The sequence below is a fragment of the Acomys russatus genome, chromosome 20 (genome assembly GCF_903995435.1).
Source record: "Acomys russatus chromosome 20, mAcoRus1.1, whole genome shotgun sequence".
In the NCBI taxonomy this organism is placed as follows: domain Eukaryota; kingdom Metazoa; phylum Chordata; class Mammalia; order Rodentia; family Muridae; genus Acomys; species Acomys russatus.
The window spans coordinates 25,556,326-25,582,498 of NC_067156.1; the positions used below are offsets into that span (position 1 = coordinate 25,556,326).

General features: G+C 39.0%; 1 protein-coding gene across 13 annotated transcripts in view; it reads left to right on the forward strand.

The window, feature by feature from the left end:
• Window positions 1–26,173, forward strand: part of LOC127204374 (protocadherin alpha-C2) — a 212,084-nt gene that overhangs the window by 69,531 nt on the left and 116,380 nt on the right. The window contains exon 2 of one of the 13 annotated variants that reach the window (XM_051163339.1): window positions 8,261–9,094. The exons of 10 other annotated variants lie outside the window; for them this stretch is intronic. In XM_051163339.1, the coding sequence (XP_051019296.1) occupies window positions 8,261–9,094 (834 nt within the window). Of the gene's footprint in view, window positions 1–6,433; window positions 9,095–26,173 lie in introns of those variants that run through there. 2 more of the 13 variants (XM_051163338.1, XM_051163334.1) reach the window with 2 other exon arrangements.

Here is a 26,173-nt window from a genome sequence, read left to right on the forward strand (position 1 = left end):
AAAGATTTTGACCTGGAGGTTGGTGAAACTATAAAGTCCATGCTTACTATACTGACTGTGATTTATAGATTCTTCATTCATTTACAAGGCAATCTTGAATTAATGAATATAATTATGAAGTGTCTTTTAATTCCTCCTTTCATCACCATCACAACTTTCTGGGAAGTATATTCTGAATAATTACTAGCTGGCCTGCAGGAAAATATTTAGAAACAAAAAATATCAGTATCAAATTCATAGTTTTCCTTTAGTCCATAATGTTAGGCTCTGGTGAAACATCCCAAGACACTCTTCTTCATGTCAGTGTTCTATTGTCATCTTAGACTATTGTGGGATTTGGAGGCTTTGATTCAGCATTTTAAGTGAAGATGCTTCATTCTTGCCATTAGAGTCTGTACACGCACTTTGCTTTGAAGTGTTGTGGGAATCATGGCAGTTGCATGAAAAGCCACCCCACGCCTCACATATTTATGATGAATTGTAATGTTCACTAGGTTTATGAACACAGCAATTTTATATATGAAGTTTTGTTTAGTTAGCTAACCCATGCTAGTTTTCTTTTTATGAAATGATGGACTCCTTGACTTTCTCCAGAATTTTCCAATAAAGTGCTGTGAAGAACAAATCACACTGAAGTGTAAGGCATGAGTGGTCAGGGGTGCGTATACTATGCACCCTTCTCTATGAAAACAGCTCTTTAGAGTAGTTTTGGTCACACCTTATTGCAAAGAGGATTTACTGATCAATTTTAAGAAAGAAGATAATTTTAAAAATTACAAAATAACCCCCCCCCTACATATCAGTTAAAAAGCATTCACAAATGATCCATGGAAATATTCTAAAGCTGAATCGGGATGACCCAGGAAATGGTAATCCAAACTAAGAACCCGAGGATCTGTCTTGTATTTACATAATCAAGTCCCATGATGCCCCTATATAGTCAAAGAGCGGAAGAGGAACATTTTGGTTCCATTGCCCAGATTCACAGAACAGACTCTACACAGAGACTGGAACACTCTATGAAGCTTACTAAATAAATATTCACAGAAAAGGGAGACTTATAAAATATCTCACGAACGATTCCTGAAGACCGACAGTTCCAGCCAAAAGGCCACCGGTATTTGTGATGCTATTTTCTTGGCAAAGAGGACTGAGATAGATACCAGGGTCTACTGCTCCGGCTCCTGGCAGCCTGCGAAATAGGCAATGGCCGGTTCTGGTACTCCATCATCATGGAGGCCAAACGGAGCACCTTGTGGGCTACGTTGCACAGGCTTCGGGTCAGAGCCAGCGAATTTTGTGCCCCGCTTGTTCAGGGTGGTGTCCAAGGACCGATGGGGACCATCTGGAGGTAAATCAGCATTTTGTTTGTGAATCCTCCAATCGACAGGAAGGCGCTGAGCCACTGGAACGCAAGTGTAGCATTCACCTGGAGGTGATTTTGGACAGGCCGCTGCAGGTTTTCCGCGGAGAGGCCGGGGTCATCGAGGATGTTAGTGATAATTCGCTGATGCAGAGGAATAAACGGCCTCTCCTTTCTTTCTTTAAAAAATTTTAAGCGATTTATTTATTCTTATTTTTAATATGCATTGGTATTTTGCCTACATGTATGTGAGCATGTCGGATCCCCTGGAACTGGAGTTTCAGACAGTTGTGAGCTGCCATGTGGATGCTAGGAGTTGGCCCGGGAGTCCTCTGGAAGAGCAGTCAGTGCTCTTTATCGTGGGTCACCTCTCAGGTTATTTCTGAATCTGCGCCTCTGGATACTCATTTCCTCTAGAGGGCTCTTTAGATGCTGATATTGGTGTACACTGTCTTATCTATCCATATGATAAGTTTGAATTTTTTTCCTTAAAGTAATGATTTTAAAAAGATAAAGAATATCGGTGGTACTGATTCTTCAGAAGCTGTTGGGCAGAGAGGAAACATCAGAACTTCCTTTATTATTAGGGGTCATTGATGATGGTAAACCAGAGCTAACAGAATCCGCCGTCCTGAGCCGGGTGGCGGTGGTGCACGCCTCTAATCTCAGCAGAGGCAGGCAGATCTCTGAGTTTCAAGGTCAGACTGGTTTACACAGCGAGTTCCAGGACATCCAGGGCTACACAGAGAAACCCTGTCTCAAAGAAAAAAGCAACCAACCAACCATAAAAAACCAAAACCTACAAAGAATCAAAACAAAAATAGAATGAACAACCAAAACAACAGAACAAAATAAAAACAAAAACAGAAAGCAAAAGAAACAAAGAAGAACAAAACAAAACAAAACAAAACCAAAAACCAAGCCAAACCCAACCAAAACAACAAAACAAAAAGAAAAGAACAAACAAAAAATAAAAAAATAAAAAGCCCAAACCAAACCCAACAAAACCAAAAAGCCCAAAGAACAATTAAAAAAACCAACCAAACAAAAAACACTCCCCAAAACAAACAAAAAACAAAACAAAACCCATTCTTGATATGAATGACAAAGCAACATGTTTGATAAACCCACTTATAAAGTAGCCTTGCTTGAAAGTGTTCAAAAGGACACTGGAGAAATTAAACTGACCACTTTCAATCTACACAGTGGCACACACCTTTTACCCGGGGACTCTGGAGGCAGAAGCAAGAGCATCTCTGTGAGTTCGAGATCAGCCTGGCCTACATATTGAGCTTCAGGCCAACTAGGACTGCACAGAGAAACCCTGTCCCAAAACCAACCAACCAACCAACCAACCAACCAACAAAACAACCAACCCCACAAAAACAAAACAAAACAAAACAACCAAAACCCAATATAAATGACGAGAGAGAGACAAAATAAAGTCGAATAAGTTAGAAGAGACTGATTATTACATGCAGATTTATTTATTTATTTAGTGATTTACTTACTGCTTGTACTGCACCTTTGCCAAGCATGAGCTTATTTGCTACCTGGAACAGAATGACTTGAGGAAACAGGTGAAGCAATGGGTCATTGCCCTTATCCACTGACTGTCACTCATGCTTCTGTAAACTCTCACTTGCTTGTTTGCCTTACTTTGTGGATTTAGAGTATAAAATAAGAATACAAACCAGGCACATGACCAAGGCCTTTGAAGAACTATACTGGCTTCTGATACTAGAAACGTTTCCTGTCATATGTGTTGAAGTGCTTACACCAGAAAGACTTCCATAACAAAAAATAGTGTATATATATATATACATATATATGTGTATATATATATATATATAAGTTTGGTGTCCTTGGGGGAAGAAATGGCTTGTAAGGAATGGGAGGAATACTTATGAACCTGTTGCTTTTCAGGTTCTAGAATAGCACTGTGATTTGAAGCGTGGATCTAGGGGGTTATTATACTCCCACACTGAGAAATACATCCTTCTATGAAAGTATAAATTGACTAAATGACCAAAAGATCTACTAAAAATGAAAATTAATATTGAAGAAGAGGACTTAGGCCTGCATGTTAATTTCTGAGGCTACTGTAACAAATGATCACAGATTGGGACAAGACATTTGTTTGTCACACACTTTTTGAGGCCAGAAGTCCCAAATGAAGATGTGGAGCATTTGTAGGAATCAAGGGACTATTTCTGTTACAAGAGTAAAGGATGCTAGAAATAATAGATCAGAAAACAAAGAATCCTATTGTTTGCTTCTGTTGGTTTCTGATGGCTGTTGGCATTCCTTGGCTTGTGACTACATCACTTTCAATTTGTCTTTATAGTCACATTTCCCTCTTTTCTTTATGTCATCTCATCTGTGTTTATAAGGCCATATGCAATGAATCTTAAGGCTGACCTCGATTCTCCAGAATAAATTATTCTTAGTTTAATGACATTAGTTTACTACATAAAGTTGTATGCATGAGTCTTAAGGTGTGGGTACATCTTTTGAGGTATCACCATTCAATCTTCTAATAATAGGCTTAGAATGACAGAAAGTCAGTAATGTTTCTGATGTCAAACCTGGGTTTTGGAAACCTGACTGAGGACAATGGGAGACCAAGGAAAACAGACACAAAGTAGAGATCAAGCTGGGGTTGGGTGGCTGTGTGCTGGGATGGAGACACGGAAGCACCCCTATACTCATCATTTTTATTATATCCTGGGAAAAGAAGAGAATGGCTAGCCAATCTTAGTAGAGAATCCAATGGGAATGGTGGTGAACATGCAGTCCTCTGGAGTGAGGAGACAATGGGTAGAGCCTTCTGCATGGCTGCTCTCTTGTTAAAGTTTATCTGTTACCCAATCATCCTGCTTTGGCAAGCATCCTAGTCTTAGGCATGGAGTAGGACATGTCACTTCCTTAGCGATGAGACCACTCCCAAAACTGTGGCTTTGCTCATGTCAAGAGTGCACACTCAGGACTTCAGTCACCAAGGCTGAAACTCAGGTGATGTATCAAGTAAGTGTTAGGGGTTACAGGTGAAGCAAAGAAGATAATTAGAGTTTTTTTTCTCTGCAAGTTAAAGGCGTTTGAACATTTTATCTGTGCGAAGAAAAGATACAAGCAAAGAAGAAGACATTAGAACTAAGTCAGGCAACATGGAAATGAAGATGGGCATAATAAAAGGTTAAAACATGTTTTTTGCTAGAGCATAGGGTTGCCTAATCTGGGGGGAAGATGGATGAGTGGTTAAGGTCTGGATACTCTCCTAGAGGATCCATGGTGGCTGACAATGATCAGTAACTCAAATCCCAGAGAACTCAATGCCCTCTTTTGGCCCTCATGGGCACCAGACATGCACATGCGCACATGTATACACGAAGACAAAATATACATGTAGAATAAAATAATAAATAGAAAAAATGATATGTAATATAAAGAACTGTTGCTATAAGAAGAGAGTCCTTCATTTCATGCCTGGTTATGTATATTAATGGGAAAACCATCAAGTCATGTGGTGGGAATGAAGTTGAGAAGTTGAGAGAAGAAAAGAAATATGAAAAAAATGTCTGTAGGTAAGAGGGATACATCCACTTGAGTGTACAAGTGAGGCAAAGGGAAACGCAAACACCTAGAGCCACCGTGGGTAACAAACACCTTCATACTGAAGATGTTTTGGAACAGTGTTGGAAACTGAAGAGAATGTTTGGGAAGGAAAGATAAACAGATGAGTGATTCTAGGGTGTCTTAAGGGACATTCTACAAACGGTTGACTTGTGTGGAGAGATAAGTGATGCAATGTGTACAGCCTGGTAGACATGAAGCATCAGGAAGAGTCAATGGACTATTCCCATCGCAAGAGTAAACCATGTAGTAGAAATGGTGGAACAGGAGAAGGTTGTGTGGGCAAGAGAACACAATGCTCCACATAGATTTTCAGAGGCGAGTAGAGGTACAGAAATGAACCCATGGCCATTTCCTGTAGAGTTGTTCAGGCTAGGAAATGTAATAATTGCATATATAACATATAATATAATGTTGGGCCCACATAGAATTTACATTTATTTTTAAGGTTTACTTGTTTATGTGTTTTATGTGTGTGAATGCTTTGTCTGCATATAGGACTGCACACCAGAAGAGGGCATCAGATCCCATTATAGATGACCTAAACCACTACTTGGCTGCCAGGAATTGAACTTAGAGCAGCCAGTGCACTTAACTCCATATCTAAAGATCCTACATTTATAATATATATAAAAATGTATCATTCTCCCAAGGCTACACAGAGAAACTGTCTCGAAAAACCAAAACCAAACAAAAAGAAAACAACATCACTAACACCAGAACAAAAAACGTGCTTTTCACTCTACTATTTGGCCTGAAACTTTATGACTTTGTAGTTATAACAGCAGAAAACAATACTATTCCTTTGCTAATAATGTGCTAGCATCATTGTCTAGCTATTGTTATGCATTTAGAAAAGTCAGAGTTACCAGGAGAAACCAAGCTTTCTACTACTGATGATAAAATTAAAATAGGGTAGGGAAAAAGTCGTTTAATTTGCTGGTAGTAGCTTAAATTATTCTAAATAATACGATGTTAGTTCTTGGCATATTTTCTACAAGGAAACATTAAATCATTGTTTTATATAGATTGTTGTGCACTTATGCATACACATGAACATATTACATGTGAGCACACACTTTGAAACACAAACATTTTATCTACTCTTGGAACTTATGAATACAGTGTATTATTTAAAATCTAGTATATGCTCGTCGATCTTCCACCTCATGTATTTTATGTGATCACTATGTTCCCCTTTGGAATTAATGGCTGTTAATGGGAAAGGGTCTTGAAAATATTACAGAAAAAGATCATGGCCAACGAAAACTGCATAACTTTGAGAACTAGAAACCCATTACACCAAAGCCAAATGGATAACGCTTTCTAATTTAAAAGTGCACACACACGCGTATGTAACAGTGCAAGACATATGCTACTTGTTAAGAAACACACAGTGCTGGTAGTAAATAACTTACTGTTCCTGGAAGAACACATATTTAACTCCCAAATGCATACTTGCGATGGAAAATTTTCAGAAAATGCAAAGGAGTAACTATGCCTTATCTCAATGGAAAAATGAAGACCCAGCGATCACTACACTTACACATTCATGCCTCATGATGTCGCTCTTCACTGAAACTTTGTTTTTACAAAGAAAGTCACTTCCTTCAGAGAACTCGTGAAGTCTCCAGTCCTAGGACGTCTTCAAATCAGCTTTTGAGAGGCAGTTTCAGGTAAGGTACTCTGTACACTGTATCTTTTTCTGCGTGTAGCATGTTGTTATCCTCGCAAAGCGGCCCAGGATCCGGGTACTTCCTGATCTCGCTCCTGCTCCTCGCAGCCTGGGAGGCAGGGAGCGGCCAGCTCCACTACTCCGTCCCCGAGGAGGCCAAACACGGCACCTTCGTGGGCCGCATCGCGCAGGACCTGGGGCTGGAGCTGGCGGAGCTGGTGCCCCGCCTGTTCAGGGTGGCGTCCAAGGACCGCGGGGACCTTCTGGAGGTAAATCTGCAGAATGGCATTTTGTTTGTGAATTCTCGGATCGACCGGGAGGAGCTGTGCGGGCGGAGCACGGAGTGTAGCATCCACCTGGAGGTGATCGTGGACAGGCCGCTGCAGGTTTTCCACGTGGAGGTGGAGGTGAGGGACATTAACGACAATCCACCCGTGTTCCCTGAAACCAACAAAAGCATAATGATTGCAGAATCCAGACCTCCGGGAACTAGATTTCCACTAGATGGCGCATCCGATGCAGATATCGGAGTCAATTCCGCCTTGACCTACCGATTGGATCACAGTGATTATTTCGCTTTAGACACACAAAGCAATCGTGAGCGAACTTCTTCACTATCGCTTGTGTTAAAGAAATCGTTAGACAGAGAAGAAATTCAGGAACATAGTTTATTACTAAAAGCCAGCGACGGAGGTAAACCAGAGCTGACCGGCACAGCTCAGCTGCTGATCACCATCGTCGACGTGAATGACAACGCTCCAGAGTTTGATCGGTTCCTTTATAAAGTTAGAGTGTTAGAGAGTGCACCGAATGGAACTTTGGTGATTAATTTAAACACCACAGATCCTGACGAGGGTACAAATGGAGAGATACTCTACTCCTTCAGGCGTCCTGTGTCGCCTACAGTGGCGCGTGCATTTAGTATAGATCCCAACAGCGGAGAAGTTAAGACGAAAGGCCCGCTGGATTTTGAAGAAATTAAATTATATGAGATATCCGTGGAGGCAGTGGACAAAGGAAATATCCCAATGACAGGCCATTGTACCCTTCTGGTGGAAGTCGTAGATGTAAATGACAATGCACCAGAGGTCACGATTACTTCTCTGTCACTCCCAGTCAGAGAAGATGCCCAGCCAAGCACAGTCATAGCCCTGGTTAGTGTGTCTGACCCTGACTCTGGTGACAACGGGCAGGTGACCTGCTCCCTGAATCCTCACGTCCCCTTCAAGCTGGTGTCCACCTTCAAGAATTACTATTCGCTCGTGCTGGACAGCGTCCTGGACCGCGAGACCACAGCTGACTATAAGGTGGTGGTGACAGCGCGGGATGGGGGCTCGCCCTCGCTGTGGGCCACAGCCAGTGTGTCTGTGGAGGTGGCTGACGTGAACGACAATGCGCCTACGTTTGCGCAGCCCGAATACACGGTGTTCGTGAAGGAGAACAACCCGCCTGGCGCGCACATCTTCACGGTGTCCGCGATGGATGCAGATGCTCAGGAGAACGCACTGGTGTCCTACTCGCTGGTGGAGAGGCGAGTGGGCGAGCGCTTGCTGTCGAGCTATGTGTCTGTGCACGCGGAGAGCGGCAAGGTGTTCGCGCTGCAGCCTCTGGACCATGAGGAGCTGGAGCTGCTGCAGTTCCAGGTGAGCGCGCGGGATGCTGGTGTGCCATCCCTGGGCAGCAATGTGACCCTGCAGGTGTTTGTGCTGGATGAGAATGACAATGCGCCTGCGCTGCTGCCCATTGGAGCTGTTGGAGCCAGTGGGGCAGTGAGTGAGCTTATATCTAGGTCAGTGGGTTCAGGACACGTAGTGACAAAGGTGCGTGCAGTGGATGCGGACTCTGGTTACAACGCGTGGCTATCTTATGAGCTGCAGTCAGCGTCAGGGGGCATGCGCAGTCCATTCCGCGTGGGTCTGTACACGGGCGAGATCAGCACGACACGCGCCCTGGATGAAGCAGATACACCACGCCAGCGTCTGTTGGTGTTGGTGAAGGACCATGGTGAGCCCGCGCTGACCGCCACGGCCACGGTGGTGGTGTCTCTCGTGGAGAATGGTCAGCTACCCAAGATCTCTTCCCTTGCTTCTGAGAGAACTGCATCTTCAGAGGCGTCGCTGGTGACTGTCAATGTGTACCTGATCATCGCCATCTGCGCGGTGTCCAGCCTGTTGGTGCTCACCCTGCTGCTGTACACAGCCCTGCGCTGCTCGGTGACATCCACTGATGGAGCCTGTGCTCCAGGGAAGCCCATGCTGGTGTGCTCCAGCGCAGTGGGGAGCTGGTCATACTCGCAGCAGAGGAGGCAGAGGGTGTGCTCTGGAGAGAGCCTGCCCAAGACCGACCTTATGGCCTTCAGCCCTAGCCTCCCTCCTGCAGAGGGGACATGCCAGAGAGAAAGGCAGGTAGAACATTTGAAAGAGGTAAGCTCATAGTATAAAACACTGTTTTCACTTACTTTTTGGCCTTCCTAATAGTTGCTCATTTAGGACATACTTTCAATCATTTTATTAGTCTCACTAAAAATTTCTCATTTTTGCTGTCTTTGATGATTTCTTTATTGATATCGGATTGATCACTTATTAATGAAATATTGTCAGAAATTATAGCAAAGTGTCACAAACTAGAAACATCTAGGTTGTTTCCAGTTTCTGCCTATTACAAATAAAGCTGCTATGAATATAGTTGAGTAAATGTCCTTGTGGTATGGTGGGGCATCTTTTGGATATATGCCCTTAATATAGCTGAGTCTTGAGGTAAAACTATTTCCAATAATCTGAGAAACTGCCAGATTGACTTCCACAGTGGTTGTATAAGTTTTCACTCCCACCAGGAATGTAGAAGTCTTCCCCTCACATCCTCCCTAGCATGTGTTGTCACTTGGGTTTTGATCTTAGCCAATCTGATGGATGTAATATTGAATCTCAGAGTTGTTTTGATTTGCATTTCCTTGATGACTAATAATGCTGAACATTTCTTTAAGTGCTTCTCAGACATTAGAGAGTCCTCTGTTGAGGAGTCTTTGTTTGGCTCTGTACCCCATTTTAAAAATTGTGTTATTCGGTTTGTTGGTGTTTACATTTTTGAGTTCTTTATATATTTTGGATATTAGCCTTGTGTAAGATGTAGACGTGGTGAAGATCTTTTCCCATTCTGTAGGCTGCTATTTTGTTATATTATGGTGACCTTTGTCTTATGGATGATTTTTCAATTTTATGATGTCCCACTCATTAATTGTTGACCTTAGTGTCCATGCTGATGGTTTTCTGTTCAGGAAGTTGTCTCCTGTGCCAACGAGGTATAAGCTATTTTCCATTTTCTTTTCTATTATATTTAGTGTGTCCAGTTTTATGTTGAGGTCTTTGCTTTGTGCAGAGTGATAGATATGGATCTATTTGCATTCTTCTACACTCCGACATCCAGTTAGACCAGCATCATTGGTTGAGGATGCTTTCTTCCCCCCCCCCATTGTATAGTTTTGGCTTCTTTGTCAAAAATCAAGTGTCTGTAGGTGTGTGGGTACATTTCTGATTCTTCAATTTGGTTCCATTGAACATATACTAGGAAGAGGCTTTTAACCTGATGTGCTGCCAACTCCTCTAGCCCTACTGCATCTTGTTTACCTCTTTAAGTTTATTTTGTTTTATTTATCTTGTTCCTGAGTAAGTACAGGGGCAGATGTTTCAAGGTGGCGTCCGAGCCTCATAAGGATATCTCTGGCCTCTTTATTTGAGCCACAACCTCCAGGGCATAAGGAAAACTATTAAAAAAAAAACCCCCAAAATATCAAACGCTCGATTTTACCAATAAAGTTTCATGAGCCAGATCCTGGGTGAAAGACTGCTAGCTCAGAGAGGCACAGAAAGCGCTCAGCTGACCTTCCTCCTCAACTGACACCCCTCCCCAAAGCTATGCGTCTTCCCACACCATCTCAACTCCCTCTTAAACTCAGTGTCTGTCTCTTCAGATTCCTATGCATCCCTATATCCATACTCCTGACTTCCTCTTACCCTCTATCATTTTTTCCTATGTTCACTCCCTGTCAATCGGTTGCTTGCTCCACATTTGACATGAGGTTAACTTTATTTAATCCTCTTTAAAATACTCAAGCAGAAAACTCTTGGATTAATGGTGTGTGCTAGGGATAAGCTACACTACAACTAAAAATAGTTTTTTTTTCCTGGAAAACAATACAATCTCAGGGCTCACAGTGTGATAAAATAACCTGCAACAGTTCCCCCCTTTTTGTCTAAATAAAAAAGAAAGATTTGAACTCTAACACAGTAAAATTATTTACAATAATGAAGCTATTTCTACCAACCTGTCCACACTGTCCAGCTTGGTTGTGTTTGGCAGTCTTAGGATAAAGTATTTTTTTTTTTTAATTCAAAGTTCTGTAAAATGTTAGTGTCAGTCACCTATGAACTCAGCAATTCGAATGTCCTGAGAAGTTTGTAGTCTGAAGGTGAACTTTGAGTGGCGTTTTTCAGCTTAGTTGTAGTTCTGGCTGGGTAGAAAACAACCATCAAACCAGTGGTGTCCACTGTTTGCGCAGAACCTGGTGGCAGAAGAAGCGTGGGGTGTGTTTTCTCAGGAGTTAGCATCACCACAATCCAGGTGGCTTCATCGTGGCAGGGCCCCATCGTCTTCAATGCCTAAACACTTTAAAATGCTATATTCAGAAGATGTCTGTAAGTTTTGAGGACCAAAAATCTATTAAGTGCATCCCAGGTACACAAACTTTGTTTCTAGTTACCTGTTTCAGAGTCAAGCCTGAAAACACATGCAGGAAGCTAGATGGAGCTTATTTCTAGAATGAGTTAGTGCTCTGCATGAATACTAGTATCATGAAAAAAGCCTATATATGCACAATAATCTCATATATTTTGAGATATGTATATCTTATGAAAAGTTTTAAACAGTCAAATGAAAACCAAAATATGAGATTAGGAGCAATAAAATAGTCCCTTTTTTTTCTCTGTCCCACAACAGGTGCTCTTCTGATAAGAGACAGAGGTTTGAGGTTTTCATAAACAGCATGCATGGGTTTAGAGACGCATGCTCTAACCTCAAAGGCAGCTTTGATTTTTAATTGAATTGGGACCACATAAAGACCATTTGCAACTTATGTCTGTAGAGGGCAGCAGAGACAAACTGGAGGTGGGTGATACCACTTGGCTAATTTACTCTTTTCCTTGGGACGTTTTCTCTTGAAGATCCTTCTTTTTTTTTTTTTTTTAAGAACTATTTTTAAAATTATGTTTCTTTTTTAATGTATACATTTATGTTATTACACATGAATAAAATAAACTACATATAGCAGGAAGAACCACAAGACAATCAGGAATTATATAAATGTTACATTTATAGTGATTTGGGTATTTGTATTTGGCAAACTTGAAGTAAACATTTTTCGTATCTTGTTGGGTCTAAATTTCTGAATAAAAATCAATATCTTTCATCTCATCTCTATTAACTTAAAACATCTATCTTGACCTAAAAACATCTTAACCCCCAACCTACCAAGCTTAATTGTTAGACTAAACTATCTGGTCTTCAACCCCATCAGAGACTTGAGAAGGAATAAAACTTAAATGCCTGAGTGAACCAGAAGTGCAGGTTAGTAGGTTCCAAAATGAAAAAATGACTGAGACAGTTTACTGCCTGAACAGTCACTCAACACTCTCTATAACATTGGAGTGTCATCTTTGGCCTTCTAGCTCAATATATTTGACAGACATATTTGTGAGGCAGGAACTATTGAGGACTTGCTTACCCTGTCTTGGCAAAGTTTAGCCATCAACTCTGCCTGCATCTAAGCTTGACTATTTTTAGGCAGAATTCTGTCTGTGGCAGAAACAAGGACATTTTGCCCAGTGGCTTGTTTGTCACATTTGAAGCCAACTCCGTAAGGAGGTTCTTTGATGCTCATCATCTTCTTTGAGGCAGGCTGGGTGTTGCCAGGAGTTAATTTGTCTTGTTGTCAAAGAATCTTTAGAATAATAAAAACATCTTTAAATGCCATATTCTGTATGTCTCTGAAACTTTTGAAGGCCTTATTAAACTATTTTACCTTATGTATCTATAGAATCATATATATTAGACCTACATTATATATTCTTGTGATAGAATTAGACTAGTATTTGACATGACTATGATTTGAATCAATAAACAAAATTCAATGCCATTGAATTAAAAAAACCTTATTTGTGAGTAACAATTAGGACCCTGAAATATCTAGTTGTATCTGTGTTTCTTAGTTGGATGCTTTTATTTTTCTGAAAGGTAAAAACAAAATCCTGCCCCAACCCTAACTCTGGGGGTTCCTTTTTTGGTAGGTTATATCTTTCCTAAGGCAAACTGTCATTTTTAACAGAAAAAGTATTATATTTCAATTGAAATTTAAAATTCTTTTGAAAAATTGAAACTAAATACACCTATTTTGTGTGGACAAATATGCCTACATTCTCCGTTCTCTTTATATATAAACTCAAGGTGTATTTATTTTTAGATCACAAAGTGTTAAAGTTATTTTTATAAATTTGTGTTTATTTCTCTGAGTTTCTCTCTTAACCTGACTATCACACAAATAACAGACTTTTATTTTTGTTTAATAATAAGCTTCACAGAACAATCTTGAGCAGTTTAAGTCTGTTCTTAACCTTCTATGTTATTCTGACTTCATCTTTGCCAAAATCCTCATTACTTGCCTTTTAGTTCTTTCTTTGGTCCAGCTGGATCTCTCTGGATATTTCCTGGACCTCTCTTCTGCGTGAATCACCTACTTCCACGTCTAACTCATCTTCTCCTGGCTAGCAGGAAGTCCAGCCCTATTCTCTCTCCTGCTCAGTGACTGGCTGTGAGCTCTTTTATTGGTATGCCAGTGGAAAATTATACAACACTGAGACAGGACATTCTCAGAACAAGGATTGCAACCAGATATAGGAGGTATGGATTTACATTTGTATATCTGATACCATCGGATAAAGTAGTCTATCTATCAATTTCTGCCATCATAAACAGTTTAAGTATAACTGTGAGACTGTAACTGTCTAGTCTTCAGCCCATTAGAGACTTAAGAAGGAATAAATATTACCTACTTTTTGGGAATCGCAGGCAAGCAGCTTCCAATAATACAGAAATGACAGAGATATTTAGCTGCCCTGGACAGTCCCTCAAAATCCTTCCATAACATTGGAGGGTCATCTTCAGTCTTCTAGCTCAGAATATTTGATAATTTTTTTCCTGTGAAGCAGCAATTATAAAGGACTTGCCTACCTTATTTTTTGCAAAGCTTGGTAATCGGCTCTTCTGCATCCAGCTCGTCCAGTTTTGGACAATATTCTGCCTGTACTTAATGCAAGGTCATTTTCTGACCAAGTGGCTAGCTTGCCATATATGAAGCCTTCAATTCTCTTTTATGTAGAATGGAAGTGCTGACAGGAGCAGATGTGTCTCATTGTCAAAAAGGCTTAAATTAATACAACTTCAAATGCCGTATTTTGTAGATGTGAGGTTTTTGAACTCTCTCTCTTATCTGACTTGTTTGTTGCTAGTTATTTTTTATCTGTCAGCCTAGGAAACATTTTTGCAGTTAACTAAATTAGTATCTAGCATGACCATGAGCTTGATTGTCTTACTGATCCTACGCATTTCTTAATTATCCTAAACAGTTGGTAACATTGGCTTTCAAAAGGGCTAGAATGTAACATTGCAGTTTTAAGAATTACATAGGTACAATACCTTAGCATGTTGTAACCAAATATAATCTTAACTCTGTATTAATACACAAAGATCTATACCAATTTAATATTTTTGGCTTATTAATGTTCTTTGACCCAAAAGTAGATTCAGTTATCTACCCTTTTACTTAGCATTCCTATAACCAACCTTTAAAAAACAACAAAAATTTATTCCCCCATAAGATGACCAAAACCTATTGCTCCCCTCTTGGGAAAGGGACATAGTTTTTTAAACTGCTTCCTGCTGATTTGGGGCATAGTTTTCCTTTTTAGTTAGCTGTATCTTTTAATGTCCACTTTCTGAATGCTGAGAAAGCTCAGAGCTTAAATGAAGTCCTGACTGAAAGAGTATGTGACACTGGACCATCAAGCTAGTCATTCTGAAATTGTTCAGATGCAGTTTTTGGGGGGAAACAGTTATTGAGGCAGTCTGTGAGGGTAGGATCACCTGGGATATTTGTCTTTTTTGTGTGTCTGGTCCTTTTGCTCTTTAAAATATTAACCTTCAAAGGTATTATACATTTTTGTATTGACATATGTATGGACTGTGCACTGAGCACAGTTCAGTTAAAGGTGATTCTCTTGTACCTGTTCAAGGAGGTAGGGAACTAAAATGTAATACAAATTTTAATTTATGCCATTTAAAAGAATGGCATGATAAATCCTGAAATATTTGTAGCCGAAGATTTGTTGGCCATGCCTAGCTAAAGTCCTCCTGGCTGGAGACATTTTTACGTCTCAGTTAGTCTCAGAGTTGATGCTTTGTGGAGGGATCAACAAATTATGTTACCTGTCCTGTTTGGTCTTCTTGATTTTTTTTTTCCTTCTGTCAGCAGCCAAGATCTCCAGGAGGCCTCCCCGTGTCAAATCTGATTTCCATCAGTTTGGATGGAACATATAGCTCTTTGTCTCCTGTTGAGACAAAACGTATTCCCTTCCCCAATGCAACACATTTATTGTCTTGTAATTTGGAATTAGGATCTTTACATGCTTATCTAATTCAGCACTCCTTTCTGAAATCTAGCGTGTCTTAGCAGATGCGCTACTTGTCTTATTAAAAAAAATTTTAAATCAATAAATCATTATTTAGCCTATTTTTGGGGGATATTATATTCCCCTTCTGTTTTATGACCACATTTAAAAATTATTGTTAGATCTTATAATAATTGTTCAGCTCGTGCTATTATAGGTTATCTCTGTGATGGGTTTCATGCAACAATGTCTAAGAAAATGTTGTATTCCAATGGTACACATGCTGAAGCACCATCAGCCCCAATTTGCAAAGGCATCTCTAGGACAGTCACCATTTCTAATTAATGTGTAACCTTAGAATCATGCTTTCCGGAATATAAATCAAAAGCCAATTGGAATTCCGAGTACGAATGTATGTCATGGTACATATATTTCAGCTCTCTAATCTCTGTAAAATGGAGCACACGAGCCAATGTATGACCTTGTTCCAAGGCAGCGTCAAACGTGATCCGTATTTCCTCTTTCGCATGTATACCTTCATCCAGCAACTGAACCTTGACAATACACACAAAATAGCCAGCCCGACCACGATTGCCTGTAACTGAAGCCCATGTACCCAGCATCTCAATGAGATGCTATTCAGCAGTTTCTTCAAGCCTTTGTGGATTTTCCTCATCTGGAACTACTCTTTTGATGTTATTGCAAATTCCATGCTGGATTTCTCTGAAGGCTCCACATTTTGATTCAAAGATTCCTCCAACCTCTGTTCTATGGCCATTACTTTAGCATCTGATTTCTCAGCCTCTTCTTTCTTCAAGCTTGTTTTATCCTGAGCTCTACTGAAGAGGATATAGAAAGCTGTCATTGTCATTGAAAAATTTATTTTTGTGTTAAGAGAAACAAACTCAAATAGAATCCAGAAGCACTGTGTCACTGTGTCTTCCGTCTTTTTCAACATAGAAATAATCTTTAATCCCTAAGCTATTTCCTAAGGACTTTACGTTCTTAGACCCAGCTTCCCTTATAGGCCTTACGAGTTCAGACACCTGAGGTTTCTCAGTCTTTCTCTGGCTCTTGCTTCCAGAAAAAGGCCTTTTATGCCTCCCTAATGTGATACTGACCCCTTCTACACTCTGGGAAGTTTTTGGGACCACAGTGTTTGCTCCCTTGGCCTGCACAAGTCAGGCCAGCAAGATCCCCTAGCTTCCTGCCTTGGCTAAGAAAGTCAGGCTCTGAGAAGCTTGTTTGTGTTAAAGAGCCAAGAGTTACTTTTTTCTTATCAAGGGCTTCCTGAAAGAGCTGCTTCTTAAGCTGGGCGTTGTGGCCTAGGCCTTTAATTCCAGCACTTGGGAGGCAGAAGCAGGCAGACTGCTGTGAGTTCAAGGCCAGCCTGGTCTACAAAGTGAGTCCAGGACAGCCAAGGCTAACACAGAGAGGCCTTGTCTTGAAGGAAAAAAAAAAAAAAAAAAAAAAAAAGAACTACCTCTTTGGGGTTTGCATGTATCAGGTTTTTTTTTTTTTTTTTTTTTTCTGCAGGGGGGTGGCTTTTGCTGCTCGGCAGGAGGTCTAATCAGGAAACTGCCTTAGAAAGTGTGGTTGCTCTCTTAATGAACAGAACTACGAGACTGCTCTATAGTTTTATTTTCTATGTAAGCCCATCTCTACATGGTATGCCACAATGTTAAACTTATTTTTACATAATTGTGTTTGTTTCTTACTTTCTTTCTTAACCCACCCAGCTATCACATATATAATTGAAACTTTTATACATCTGTTTAATAATAAACTTCAGCATGTATCACAGAGATACTTGCACTTTGTAGCTTTCATGTTCCAGCTCCTCTCTCCTGATGTCTCCTGGACATCAGCTCATGGCTGAATTTTTTTGCTGAATCCCTCACTTCCTCTTCTAACTCCTCATCCCTTGTCTGGCAGGAAGCCCATCCCTATTTTCTACCCTTCTCAGTAATTGGCAGTAGGCTGCTTTATTGGCATACCAGGGCACAACTGGGCAGCAGTGTTTATACAACATTGAGACAGGAGATTCTCAGGACAAAGATTGCAACCAGATATAGAGAGTACTGAAATCAGCATTTGAATTACACAATAACCTTATGCCTACAAGAAAGGACATACACTTTGAATATCAGCCTACCTTTTGCAAATAGCTTTTAAATTTAAATCACTATAATTCTTTTTTGTTTTTGTTTTGCTTTTTGAGACAGGGTTTCTCTGTGTAGCCTTGGCTGTCCTGGACTCGCTTTGTAGACCAGGCTGGCCTCGAACTCACAGCGATCCGCCTGCCTCTGCCTCCCGAGTACTGGGATTAAAGACGTGCGCCCGGCTACTGTAATTCTTATGTGTCTGCCTCTGGCCCCCTCCCCCCGCCAAGTGTTAGGATTAAAGGCCTCTGTCTCCCAAGTGCTGGAATTAAAGATTTGAACCATTGTCTGGCTATGGATTCTGTATAATAGCTATTCTTATAGGGTTGTCCTGGTTTAATTTAGTTCTCCATTTTCCCTTATATTTTAGTGCTGGGGGCAAAATTTCAAGTTTTATTGAGTATGTAATCCATCATTCTTGCTGATCTATTTTGAACTTGTTCCCTGAGAAATTTTAATGTTCTAGTCTTAACTAGACATGATGCCTATTTGTCCACTATTTTATTATTTTCAGATATTTTGTCTGTTTTGCCTGGTAAGCCACATAAAATTTTATGTCTTTGCTAAGTTTTGCTAGGTTTTGCCACTCCCAATCATACATCCCATGACCAGATGTCTTTGCCATTTATCTGCCAGTTAGTGGTTTTCCATTTTGATGGCCATATAGATATATCATTGCACATGCACCATGAATTGGAGAAGATAGGGATTTCCCTTCTTGCTTTTCTAGTTGTTTGCTTTGTATCCAATAGAGCTGCACTGATTTTGTGGTTCTTTCCTTAGTATTGGCCAGTCCACCCCCTGGTCTGTAAGCTGCCACTTTCTTTTAGTTTTGGTTCAGTCAGTGGTTGATGAAGCATCAATAAACCATGATTTAACAAAATGTGACGATTCTATTGGTCCCCACAATTCAATAGGTTCCTCTTCTGGGGGTAGGGTGAGTGGTTTAGGGATGGGGATTATAAGCATCTATATCCTCAGTGAGGGAAGGTGCAAATCCCTTTGCTACCACATGCTGGTCAACATGAATTTAGATAGGTACCAGTTCCACTGAAATACCTTTCTTTCCTTGGCTAAGCCTGCAAAGGACTGTGAGTTCAAACAGGTACAATCCATCATTTTAAGGGGCACCCTTATGACATATGCTGTTCGGCAATGACTGAGTCTAGGTTCTCCATGTCTCATAAAATGTCCAGACTTGTTTCTCAAGGAGATAATATTTATTCTCCATATATGAAAACTTTTGCAATAGAAGACTACAGATAAATGTTGGTAGACTCCTTTTTGCTTTATGAAAACTCCCTAGTTGCCAATTCATCAATAAATGTGATATCCATAATTAGGATATTATCTGGTTTACTATTGATCAGGTTGCACGCATACTGGCAGTCACAAAAGCTGCTCTTTGTTCCTGTCCCCATTGAAAATCGGTTGCCCTTCTAGTATCCCAGTAGATGGTTTTTATAATAATCTGTAAATATGGTATGTGATTCCTCTAATGTACCATTCAGGAGCTCTATCTCATTTTTGTCCCTTGGTGGTGAGATTAAAGGCATGTGCTTCCATCATCTTGTTCACTGTAACTCTAGAATTTAGAAATCAATTAATATATAGATATCTGCCCATCTCTGCTGGGGTTAAAGGCATGGGTTACCATTGCCCTCAAATATTTTATCTCAGCTCTAAGTCACTCCAACTCTTAGAGTTTTAGAAAACAAGTTTGAACTATAGTAACCCTTTGAGTTTACTTAAAACATTTTAAATCTTTTAACTGAGTTTCAAATACCAAACAACAAAAATATTATATTTATTTATGAAGAAAACTCAAAAGCTGATGTTCAAGATGGCACAGGCTACATGGAAATCCACATTCTAACATGGAATTAAGACACATTCTTTAAGAAAACCCATTTTAGTTCATGCTAGTAAGGCAAATACACCTTTGGTAAATTATCAATCAAAACTATTATTTTTTTGTTTTTATTCATCTTTATACTTTTCACCTGGGTATATGAAAGGGTTTTGTTAGTCTACATGTTACTTTGAACTGAATGACCAAGCTGTCTGACAAAATCATGCCTCTCCTTATTAAAGAGATCTCTCCTGTTCAAATCTAATCTTTATATATTTTGATCATATCCACAATGAATTTTCTTTTGTGGAAACAAATGCAAAACCTATTCCCCAACATAACACACATTCTGATTTTCATTCTGTGGTCAACACATCTTTAAAATATATAGGCTTAACCCCTTCCCAGATCTAGCCAATGGTCAGAATATTCTCCACAGTTGAGTGGAGAGTGTGATATGACTTTCTCACGTACTATGGTGCCTCACATTTGACCATGTCCCCTGGAGGGGGAGACCTGGTGGCACTCAGAGGAAGGACAGCAGGTAGCCAAAAAGAGACTTGATACCCTATGAGAATATATAGGGGGAGGTAATCCCCCTCAGGAACAGTCATAGGGGAGGGGAATAATGGGAAAATGGGGGGAGGGGGAGGAATGGGAGGATACAAGGGATGGGATAAACATTGAGATGTAACAAGAATAAAAAAAATAAAATATATAGGCTTATTTAACTCAGTGTTTTTTTTATACTATCTAATATCTCCCCATAGCTGTTGTTCATTTCTCATTAGCATTTAAATATTTAAAATTAACAAAGCACCGTGTGATCTATTTCTGGAGGTCTTTATTATCCCTTTCTGTTTATTAAGCATAACTTTTAAAATGCAACTGGATCTTTCTATAACTGCTTGTCCTGTAGGATTGCGTGTTATACCTGTAATATGCAAAAAATGATTAATTATTTTTTTACTAGAGACATGCTAGAGCACTGTCAGTCTTAATTTGGTTAGGTATCCCATAATAGCTACAACTTCTAATAAATGTGTGATTACAGAATCAGCCATTGTAGAACTTAAAGCAGTTGAAATCCTGAATATGCATCTATGGTAATGGTGCAATACTGCAATTTCCCAAACTCTGCAAAATGAAACACACCCATTTGCCAAATTTCATTTCTTTAGGTACCTTTTAGATTATTTCCTGCAGGTAATGGAGTTTGATCATACAAAGAACAAGTAGGACATTTCCTTGGCTTGTTGACAAGTGATAGAAAAAAATTTTTCTTTAAACCTTTGCTGTTAACATGGTATATCTTGTGAAATTCTGAGGCTTCTGCCACATTTCCTATTGATAGCTGATCAATTTCATCATTACCGTGTGCTAGAGGGTCCAGTAGACTCATATCGGATTTGATGTGTGTTATATAGAATGTATGATTGTGATTTCTGATTATTTGATATGACTGAATAAATAGAGAAGTTAATTCTGAATCATCGGGAGTAATTCCCTCTGTTCCAATACGTAAAGGAACTCTCTTTGTATATTGCAAGTCCGTAACTATATGAAGGTATTCAGGAAAATCTAATAAGACCATAAGAATGGCATGCAACTCTGATTTTTGAACTGAATCATAAGGGCTTTGAGCTATTTTATTTATTTTTCTTGACTTATAACCTGCCTTTGCATCAGTGTAGAATGTAGGGGCTCCAAAAACTGTGTCCCTTTTACTATATTAGAGAGAATCCAATTAGTTCTTTTTCATAAACTGAAGCCTCTTGATTTTGGGACATTTGTTGTTAATTTCTCCCAAAAAATTACTGCAAGCTCTTTGCCAGTGTTCATTTTCTTCTCACAGTAAGGCGATTTCAGCGTTAGTAAAGGGTACCACAATTTCTGCTACGTCTATTCCTGTTAATTGAGGACATTAATTTTTCTTTCAGAATCAATTTATAAACCTTTTTACATAAGTCTTTAATTTTTTACTCAGATTGTTTGCTAAAATACTCATTCTAAAATATTATCTTCTCTCTGCATAAGAATTCCTGTGGGATAATGAGGAGAAGGCAAAATAACTAAAATACAATCCAGCTTTGGATCCAAGCGATACAGGTGTGCATCCTATAATTTCTTTTCACTAGAGCCAATTCTCTCAGCCTCCGCTGACAGTTTTCTTGGAGAATTTAAGTCCTTATTACCTTCTGAGGTTTGAAATAAAACACTTAGCTCTTGAGTAGTTAATCCAGTTGTGGGATGTAGCCAGTTAATATTTTCCAGCACTTTTTGAAAATCATGAAGAGTTTGTAATTGATCTCTTCTGATTTGTACCTTTTAAATAGAATTTTCCGTAAACCATCCGTATATCCTAGATAAGCTATAGAATCTCCCCTTTGAATTTTCTCAGGAGCAATTTGTAATCCTCAGCAAGTCAAAATTCTATTTACTATATCAAAACCTTTTCACTAAGGTATCTGCATCTGAACAAGCCAATAAGATATCATTCATATAATGTAAATTATAGGTCAAGGAAACTGTTTATGAATTATTTCTAATGGCTATTGTACAAAATATTGGCACAAGTTAGGGCTGTTTAACATTCCTTGTGGTAAGACTTTCCAGTAATATCTCTTTATTGGACAATTACTATTATAAGTAGGTACCGAGAAAGCAAACCTTTGCTTATCATGTTCAGGTAAAGAACTGTGAAAAGCAATCTTTTAAATAAATTACTATCAATGGCCATGTCTTAGGTAATAAAGAAGGCAATGGGATTCTAGGCTATAAAGAGCCCATTGACTGAATCCTCTTATTTATGGCTCTTAAATCTGTTAACATGCTTCTTATTTACACTAATGCTTTTAGGTGTTCTGTTAAGTTTCTAATATGAGACCGCTCCAATTACTTTGTGTAGGCACTTAGTGCTATGATGTTGAACATTTCTTTAAGTGTTTCTTGTCCATTAAAGATTCCTTTGTTGAGAATTCTTTGTTCAGCTTAGTACCCCATTTTTAAATTGGGTTATTTGGTTTGTTTGTGTTTCATTTCTTGAGTTCTCTATATATTTTGGATATTGTCCTCTGTTGGGTATAGGGTTGGTGGAGATCTTTTCCCATTCTGTAGAGTGTCATTTTGTTTTAGTGACAGTGTACCTTGCCTTGCAGAAGCTTTTCAGTTTCATGAGGTCCCCTTTGTTAAATTTTTTAAAAATTTATTTTATTAATTTATTCATATTACATCTCAATGGTTATCTCCTCCCTTGTATCCTCCCATTCCTCCCTCCCTCCCATTTTTCCCTTACTCCTCTCCCCTATGACTGTGACTGAGAGGGACTTCCTTCCCCTGTATATGCTCATAGGGTATCAAGTCTCTTCTTGGTAGCCTGCTATTCTTCCTCTGAGTGCCACCAGGCCTCCCCATTCAGGGGACGTGGTCAAATATGAGGCACCAGAGTATGTGTGAAAGTCAGTCCCCACTCTCCACTCAACTGTGGAGAATGTCCTGTCCATTGGCTAGATCTGGGTAGGGGTTTGAAGTTTACAGTCTGTATTGTCGTTGGCTGGTGCCATAGTTTGAGTGGGACCCCTGGGCCCAAATCTGCCTATCATAATGTTCTTCTTGTAGGTTTCTAGGACCCTCTGGATCCTTCTACTTTGCCATTCTCCCATGCTTCTCTCATCTAGAGTCCCAATAGGATGTCTTCCCCTCTGTCCCAGTTTCCTGGTTAGTGAAGACTTTCATGGGACATGCCCCTTGGGCTAGTATGCTGATATAAGTGAGTATATACCATTTGATTCTTTCTGCTTCTGGGTTAACTCACTCATTATGATAATTTCTAGTTCTATTCATTTGTCCACAAATTTTGGGAATTCCTTGTTTTTAATAGCTGAGTAGTATTCCACAGTATAAATGTACCACAGTTTCTTTATCCATTCTTCTACTGAGGGGCACTTAGGCTGTGTCCATGTTCTGGCTATTATGAATAAGGCTGCTATGAACATGGTTGAGCAAATGTTCTTGTTGTGTGCTGGAGCATCTTCTGGGTATATTCCAAGGAGTGGAATAGCTGGGTCTTGAGGAAGCCCTATTCCCATTTTTCTGAGATAGCACCAGATAGATTTCCAAAGTGGCTGTACTAGTTTGCATACCCACCAGCAATGAAGGAGCATTCCTCTCTCTCCACATCCTCACCAGCATGGGGTGTCGCTTGAATTTTTGATCTTAGCCATTCTGATGGGTGTAAGATGGAATCTCAGAGTTGTTTTGATTTGCATTTCCCTGATGACTAAGGAGGCTGAGCATTTCTTTAAGTGTTTCTCAGCCATTTGATATTCCTCTGTTGAGAATTCTCTGTTTAGTTCCAAGCCCCATTTCTCGATTGGGTTATTCCCTTTGTTAAATGTTGATCTTAGTGCCTGATTTTTCTCCTGTACCAATGAATTCAAGGCATTTCATCACTTTCTCTTCACTAGGTTTAGTGTATTTAGTTTTATGTTGAGGTCTTTGATCTACTTTGATTTGAATTTTGTGCAGGGTGATAAATATGTGTTTATTTGCATTCTTCTACATCAGACATCCAGTTAGACCAGCAACATTTGTTGAAGATGCTTCCCCCCACATTTATGGTTTTGGGTTCTTTGTCAAAATCAGGTGTTTGTAGGTGTGTGGGTTTATTTCTGGGTCTTTGTTTAAATTCCAATGATCAACATGTCTATTTTTATGCCAATACCATGCGTTGTTGTTGTTGTTGTTGTTGTTGTTGTTGTTGTTATTATTATTATTATTATTATTATTAAGTAAAGCTTGAAATTAGGGATGGAGATACCTCCAGGAATTCTTTTATTGTACAAAATTGTTTTAGATATCCTGTTTTTTTCCACCTGAAGTTGAGGACTGCTCCCTCAAGGTCTGCAACGAATTGCTTTGGAATTTTGATGGAATTGCATTGAATCTGTAGATTGCTTTTAATAAGATAGCCATTTCTTTTGCTATGTTAATCCTACTGATACAAGAGAATGAGACATCTTTTCATCTTCTGATATATTTTTCAATTTCCTTCTTCAAAGACTTGAAGCTCTTGTCATAGAAGTTTTTCACTTGCTTGGTTACACCAAGATATTTTATATTATTTGTGCCTATTATGAATGGTGTTATTTTCCTAATTTTTTCTTAGCCTGTTTATCTCATGTATAATGGAGGGCTACTGATTTTTTTTGTTAGTCATATATGCAGCCACTTTGCTAAAGGTGTTTATCAACAGTAGGAGTTCTCAAAATATTCAAGATCATATGAATATACATGGCAAAAAGAATCTTGTATATGTAATATAGTTAAGGCACTGATCTTAGTAGATTATCCTGAATTATTGGGGTAGGCCCCATGTAATTATATGGCTTGCTTCATTTTTACATTTTTCTTATATTGAAAGTAGATCTTTTTCTTACACAATATATCACAATTAGTTTTTCCTCACTCTACTCTTCCAAGTTTTCTGGTAGAATATGGGGTCACTTATGTACAGAGATGATTGTGGCAAGAAAGTGTTTGTTATTAGAAACAAAATCTGTAGTGGGACTTTTAAGTTAGGAAGAGGAACATAATAGATAATCACTGAAATCATATAATCAAAACCAGAAAAGTTAAAAAGAGACTAGCAAAGTAAAATGGTAAGTACTGAAAAAACCATGGGAAGTTGTGATCAAGCATACTGGGCATTGTACTAATGTGAATTATATAAATTCTACATTAAATAGTTATCACATTAAGCTTAAAAAGCAATATTCACTTACACATTTTAATAAAAATTATACTTTATGTAACAATAAACATTGAAAGTATAGATATAGATGAATAAATACCCAAACAGATTCTGATTTTGAGAACAGCATGGTTTTTGTCTTTAATGAAAGGTTTTAGTTAAAAGAAATAAATATAGTATAGATATGTTATGAAATGATATGTAACACTTTATGAATTTATTAGTTCTCCCATAAACAAAATAAGAAAACTCAATAATAGTTTAGACAGGAAAGAGGAAACAAATGAGATGAACCCTAAGATTGCTCTCATCTCATCATCTGAAAGCAATTTCTATGACACCATTTAGGAAGAAGAAAATAGAACCCAGTAACTTCACTATATGAGAGAGGCAGAAGTCAGAGTACAAAGGTCCAGAAAAATATAATTTGCAGATAAGAATGAAGAACTAAGAACTGCATAAAAAAGAGCCCTGTGGATTAGCAATAAAGTCTTCTCTAATCTTTGGTTGAATATTAATGTGCATGTGCATTGGGTAAAACTCCACAAAGCCATGGAAACAGTAACTAAAAAGTCTAAGTAAAATGACTTAGAGAACTCATACAGACTAGAAATGTTTCAAGAGTCCACCAGCCAGAGAATGCATCTTAAAACAGAGAGCATTGGTTAATGTCTTCAGGAGAATGTTGTATTACCAAAGCACCAAGTTCAATGTTCTTAAAAGGAACATGATTGATACTCTAAGATTGTAATTCTTTGTTCTGAAGAGATGTCCTGTTATTTGAAGACTGTTTCATGCCAATTATAAGTGGCATTCCTGGTCTATGTCTCAAGATGTGAAGCTCAATATTCCAGATGTAACAACCAACTACGTGGGTAGGTTACACACACACACACACACACACACACACACACACACACACACAAAGAAAATAAAACTAATGCATGAAGAAAAACAACAGTACAAGCAAACCAATTAATGACAAAAATGTTCAAATAAGCAGAGAATAGTGTTAAAACTTC